The sequence below is a fragment of the Vipera berus genome, assembly GCF_964194415.1.
Source record: "Vipera berus genome assembly, chromosome: 1".
Lineage (NCBI taxonomy): Eukaryota > Metazoa > Chordata > Lepidosauria > Squamata > Viperidae > Vipera > Vipera berus.
The window spans coordinates 183,623,650-183,630,471 of record NC_138202.1 but is presented as its reverse complement, the minus strand read 5'-3'; the positions used below and the strand labels follow the sequence as shown (position 1 = coordinate 183,630,471).

The following is a 6,822-nucleotide window of genomic DNA, read 5'->3' as shown; positions in this document are numbered from 1 at the left end:
CACATTACTAAAAACAAATGGTAACTATAAGGATGAGAATAAATCAAAACCAAAGGAGATCTCAATTTAAAATTGTCATTGCCACAAGCTGAATTTTCACCTATTACTGGTCCCATAATTTAAAAAGGTAAAGGTTCCCCCGCACATGCGTGCTAGTCATTTCCGACTCTAGGGGCCGGTGCTCATCTCCGTTTGAAAGCCGAAGAGCCAGCGCTTGTCCAAGGATGTCTCCATGGTCATGTGGCCGGCATGACTAGATGCCAAAGGCGCACGGAACGCTGTTACCTTCCCACCGTAGTGGTCCCTATTTTTCTATTTGCATTTTTACATGCTTTCAAACTGCTAGGTTGGCAGAAGCTGGGATGAGTAACAGGCGTTCACTCTGTTACGCAGCACTCGGGATTCGACCTGCCAAACTGCCAACCTTCTGATCGACAAGCTCAGCGTCCTAACCCACTGAGCCACTGCTTCCTATAATTAAGTAGCTACTAATTTCACATTTTATACTTTTGTTCATAGGTATATTTTCTTGCTTTATTGCCCGATTCTACTAATAATATATGATTATCTGCACTTTATGTTTGCAAAATAACCTCTTAACACAAAAGTAAGCAATATTTCACTTATTTTAAGTCATATATGGATGGAACCTCGATTTAAAAGGAGGAGGCCAAAGAGACTGGGGTGTTATGTTATGTTAGGAGTTTGGTATCTTAGGTGTAAGTAAATGTTTGCATTTCTGGTGAAACAATATACAAAAACATATTGCTGTTCCATGGTTAACATCCTTGTTAACATGTTTTCTAGGTTTCAGAAACAAGGGTTGTGACTCATTTTGCCTACCCAGTAAAATGGTTGATGGTAGGTGCAAAATTTCATTACATAATACACAATACATATTTCTAGGACTTTGGGGTTTCAGTCGCTTTCCATTTAACACACTTTTTTCTCCATGGAACAGTTTGTTATCTATATTAATGTCTAAAGGGATACTATTGTATAGGAAATGGTCTCAAACTCTTCAAAGAAATTGCAAAATTTAAAATGGATTTGGAACATGATGTTTCTTTCATGAAATATTTTACCTAAGAAGAAATGGAGGAATGGACAAACTCTTGACCCTGTTAATTTAGCCTCAAATATATGCACTTGTAAACTCAAGCAAGGAGGACATCTTCGGAGTTCGAAATGAACACTGAAAATAAAAATGAAAAACAAATTTAATTCAAGGAAACTTGCAGAGTTAATTTTCTTTGGGCTCTTGAGCCAAAAAAGGGGGGGATTACAGTGTATCTTGATTTCCAGATATCCTGGTCAAATAAATCTGTTGTGTGATACCTCCACCCCATTCAATGTATTGGAATGTTATTCAGCATTAAATGTTTTAAGATATATTTGTGCTGATGATTAACACTTGGATAGTCATGAATTGCAGCTCCATGTGAGATGATTTCTTCCAGTCGAGATGTACATATTATCCCTTAAGACCAGTTGATTTCTACATTCATGCCGAGTGCTGCAAACATTGACACTGACATTATTCCAAGATGGAGAGAGAGCAAAGAGGGCAGTAATTGTCACAAAATTAACCTGAATAACCATGTTAGCCTGATGGATAAGTAAAAGTCAAATCTCCAGGAAGATGCAGTTTCTTTCTTCCTTGGCTAGAACTGAAGAGGTGGGAAAAATGATAATGCAATAGAGTGACACTGGTATATGTTGCTGAGTGATGATCTTGAGAGTTGATTTTCTTAGGTTGTATAATCTCTTTTGTGAATATTGACTGCTTACACTGGTTGGCTTTAGCTTGTTTTCTATCAAAATTACAGCATACATTTTTCTTTTCAATTATCCCCACGTGGTGGAGAAAATATAAACCATCACCAGAAGAAGCTCTGTAGAACATTCCTCTCCTAAGCTAGTTTACCAACCTGTGTTGTTTGCTATAATGTCAAACATCTACATAGATTTTTTTCAGAGAGTAAAAGAGAGGAAGAGAACAAGCTCACAGGTAAAATTGTCTTATTTAACCCTAAAAGATTTTGCTGGTGACCCAACTGCAGGTGGCAGATTCAGCTCGGGAAACTATCACAATGGGTGTGCAAACATCATTGCTGGGAGCTTTGCCCTATGCAGTCAGCTTTCCTTGGCATTCACGTTTGGAGCACTGGGCAGGCTTCCACCAGTCCCCGTGATGGCAGTGACAGATGTTACACTCATCCACTTTGACTTCGATGCCAGCCGGAATGATGGTGGTTCCTGCAAAGCAGTTTGGACCTGTAAATGTATATACATAAGTAGATTGAATGGTTAAGCAGTATGGAGAACATGGGCTTGATTACATTGAGCATAGTCCATCCAAAATTAACACTTTTAATTCCACTGCAGCCATCAGACAGACTGAAACCCAGGTTTAAAACTGCTTTACATATAATGTTATTGTCCATGAACTTTGTGTGCTTTTACTGAGAGTAGAAATACTCTCAGTAAATACTGTATTCATAATGTAACATAAAGAGAAAAAATAATTTCATTCCATGTACAAAGACCAATATCTTAATAAAAATGGGAAAAACAGAAAAATCAACATATGACATTTTGAAATATTTTCAAAGCTGTTTCATACCTATAGATGATTCAAATGGTAATCCTTTTTTCAACCTCTGTTTTGGTATTCTCAGTACCTAATAGATGCTGCCCCTAAGTACCTTAATGTCCAGAATATTGATGAGCTCTGGTGAGCTTTTAGCCTCATGTAATTCTTTGAATATTGTTTTCCCTGTCTATTTTTATGTTTGCAGAGGAAACCCCAAATATATTTATTGCACATAAGGAGAAGGAAAAATGGCATATAAGGTAGCATCTGTTGTAAGGAGCTCCTTCTAAAGCCTTTCTTGTTTTATTTTTTTTAACAAGCTCTTTTATTTTATCCCATTTTACTCTATACTTTCATCTCCTTTACTCTCCTGCTGGAGACTGGCAATTTTATTGTTTTTACTGGAGACTGAATTTTTATCATCTCTGTCATGGGAAAACGGAAGAAGAGGGAGCAGGAATAGTCTCCACCTTACTCCTTTACTGCTTGATAAAACATCAATCCACATAGAAAATACAAGTTGGTGGTTTTTTTAATTTAGATTTATTTGATTTTTATACCGCCCTTCTCCCGAAGGACTCAGGGCGGTGTACAGGGAAATAAATATCAAAAATACAAGATACAAAAGTTAAAAAAACATTAAATAATTGTGCCCAATGCAATAAATTAGTTAAAATCAATGTTAAAACCCCAAACCCATCAGACCAGGGCGGCTTGTTCAAGTTACAGAAATGAAAGTGATTTTATTGTTCTTCTCCCAGACAAGCCCAAATCCTGCTGAATTACAAATTGAGGACAGTCTTGGAGCTGAACTGACTTATGAGAAGGCCAGCCTTAGCTCAATGCCAACCAGCAAAGTACCTCATCCAAATTGTCACACACACACACACCACTCAAAATTCTCTGGAGCTTATGCAACAGCAAGGCTGTAGTGAAGGTGAAGTGTCAAACCAATATCTTTTTTTGACACTGAAAGAATTTTGGAGAATATCACTTCAGTGGAATGACTAAAAACTCCTGGGCTTCAATCCAAAATTCCAATTCCTTCCACCCATTACCATTAACTTTAAGTGCAAAGGTTCCAACCAGCTGCTGACTTGGAACATGGTTGGCTGGAAGAATAGAACAGATAGGGACCTGATGGAGATTCTCTCCAATTTTGACTTTATAGCACTCCAAGAGACTTGGTTGACTAAAAATGGAGAGAAGATTCAATTACCAGGCTTCAGTTCCTGTACTGTCCCTACAAAGAAATTTAAGACTGAAGGGAGGCATCAGGAGGACTCTTGCCAAGGGCTGGCAAGGACAGGAATTGGTCCTCAAACTTTCCCATTTAGCTGTCAAATTTTCTTATAAATTCTCTGAAATGATTTTAATCAAGATTTATCTTTCACTATATACGTCTCCTCATTTTTCTCCTAGTATTTGGGCAAATCTAAAAAAGACACTGATAAACTCAAATCACTCTAAAACCACTGTAATTCTAAATGTTTATGGAGATTCTCAGTCATCCAGGTCATAGTTATCCCAAAGATGCTTTTTCATGAGGCAACTGGACTTTCTTGTTTTTCTTTGAAGATGTTTCGCTTCTCATCCAAGAGCATCAACTCGGTCACCTACAACATTGCAAAATATCTAACTACATACTAGCCCCTCTAGTTGGTAACACTACTCATCACATCAATAATTCACATGACTTTGCCAGCAAGGTTTCAAAAATAAATCTGGATGCGGATGAGACCATGGTTTGCTATGATGTGACTTCCCTCTTCACTTGCATTCCAATAACTAGTAAACCAGGAGGGATCATTTCACTAGTAAAGCTTATATGAGAGGGGTTTTGATTTATATGAACAACGCTTACAGGCGTAAGCAAATGCAAAAACGTTTAGATATTGAGGAAGAGATTAAAGCTAAGGAGAAAAAGCTTATTTTGAATCCATTGGATAATAATTTAAGGATCTCAATACATTTATTGAAAGAACAATTTAATATGCTACTGGCTGATCAAGTAGCAATTAATTTGCGCTATGCTAAACATAATACTTTTTGTAACGCTAATAAGCCTGGTAGATGGTTGGCTTATCAATTACGGAAGAAACAGAAATCACGTACTATAGATAAAATAGAATACAAAGGAAAAGAAGTCTACCAACAAAATTTGATTAAGAGGAGTTTTTTAGATTTTTATTCGAAATTATATTCTAAAGAAAATATACAAGCTTTAGATATAGACAAGTATTTACAGGGAGCTCATTTTTCGAGACTCTCAAAAGAACAACAACTTGAGATGAATTGCCCAATTACATCAGAAGAAATTTCTTTAGCTATTAAACAGTTGAAATTGGGCAAGGCTCCGGGAACAGATGGATTAACAGCAATTTACTATAAAAAGTTGTTGCCTGAAATGATTGAACCCTTAAAGATTTTGTTTAATGAAATTCAGACTGGAGGTGTAGTTCCTCAATCATGGAGGACAGCTTTTGTATCATTGATTCCAAAGGAGGATCAAGACCTTACTCAACCTAAAAATTATAGACCTATATCGCTTTTGAATACAGATTATAAGATTTTTGCTAAAGTATTGGCTAATAGATTAATGAAAGTTTTGAAACAAATGATTCATAGTGACCAATCGGGATTTATATCTGGGAGGTATATGAAATATAACATAAGACAAATTGTAAATTTGCTTGAATATTTGGATAAGAACAACCAAGTCTCCGCAGCATTGATATTTTTGGATGCAGAGAAAGCCTTTGACCAATTGAATTGGCAATTTTTATTGAGAGTTGTTGAGGAGATGAATTTTGGAGAAGGTTTTTTACATGCTATTAAAGTTATATATCAACAACAAACTGCACAAATTATAGTTAATGGGGGACTAACAGAGACCTTTAAAATTGAAAAAGGTACAAGACAGGGATGCCCCCTATCACCATTATTGTTTGTTTTAACATTAGAGATTTTATTAATTAAAATCTGAGAGTCCTCTATGATAAAGGGAATTAAAATAAAACAGAATGATTATAGATTGAGAGCTTTTGCTGATGACTTGGTTGTGACAGTATCTCAACCGTTACAGTCGGTTATAGATTTGATGGAAATTATAACTCAGTATGGTAAGGTTTCTGGGTTCAAGGTGAATAGTAATAAGACTAATATATTATCCAAGAACTTATCTATGAGTGAAAGGGATATGTTATCTAAATTAACAGGTTTTGAAATAGTGAAAAAGGTTAAATATTTAGGAGTATATATTGCAGCCTCAAATGTAAAATTGTATAAGAATAATTATGAAACACTATGGTTGAAGGTACAAAGGGATTTAAATAATTGGAAAAAATTACAATTATCATTACTGGGAAGAATTGCAGTTGTTAAAATGAATGTTCTGCCAAAGTTTCTCTTTTTGTTTCAAATGATACCTATATTGAAAAAGGATGCCAACCTTGATCAATGGCAGAAGGGTATTAATAAATTTATTTGGGCGGGGAAAAAACCAAGAGTTAAATTTAAGATTTTACAAGATGCTAGGGAAAGAGGGGGACTTAAGGCGCCGAATTTGAAATTGTATTATGATGCGGTTGCCTTGACGTGGGTTAGTGATTGGCTTAATTTAACTAATAAGAGAATACTTCATCTTGAGGGATGGGATTTGGTATATGGATGGCATGCATATTTGCTTTACGATAAGAAGGTGGACAGGGCTTTTAAATCCCATATTCTTAGAAGTGCCTTATTGCGTGTCTGGAAAAAGTATTATTATAAGTTAAATTATAAAATACTGATTTGGGGAATTCCTGGACACGCGATAGAGGGCGTATCTATGGGAGTGAGTATGGATATGGTTTCTTATAAGGAATTACTTAGATTGCAAGGGAATGATTGGCAACTTAAATCATTAGATGAGTTAAGACAAGAAAACATAAGTTACTCTTGGTTTCAATATACCCAATTGAAAGCTAGGTGGAAGTCAGATCAAAAGGTTGGCATCACAATTATAGATCAAAATTTAGTAAAACAAATTAGAGATTTAAATTGTGCACATATAAAGAGGATATATAATGCTTTAATTGAATTGGATTCAGAAACGGAATTGGTTGAAGACTGTATGATAAAGTGGGCACAAAATATTCAGGAACCAATTTCGCTGGACACTTAGGAGATAATTTGGGTCAGAAATGTTAAATTTACTCAGGCTCAAAACTTAAGAGAAAATTTTT

General features: G+C 35.7%; 1 protein-coding gene across 1 annotated transcript in view; it reads right to left on the bottom strand.

The window, feature by feature from the left end:
• Nucleotides 1-1,919: 1,919 nt before the first annotated feature.
• VWC2L (von Willebrand factor C domain containing 2 like) overlaps nt 1,920-6,822 on the bottom strand; it is a 159,132-nt gene continuing 154,229 nt past the window's right edge. The window contains exon 3 of the mRNA XM_081312816.1: nt 1,920-2,277. Within this exon, the coding sequence (XP_081168942.1) occupies nt 2,129-2,277 (149 nt within the window). The 3' untranslated portion in view covers nt 1,920-2,128. The remainder of the gene's footprint in view (nt 2,278-6,822) is intronic.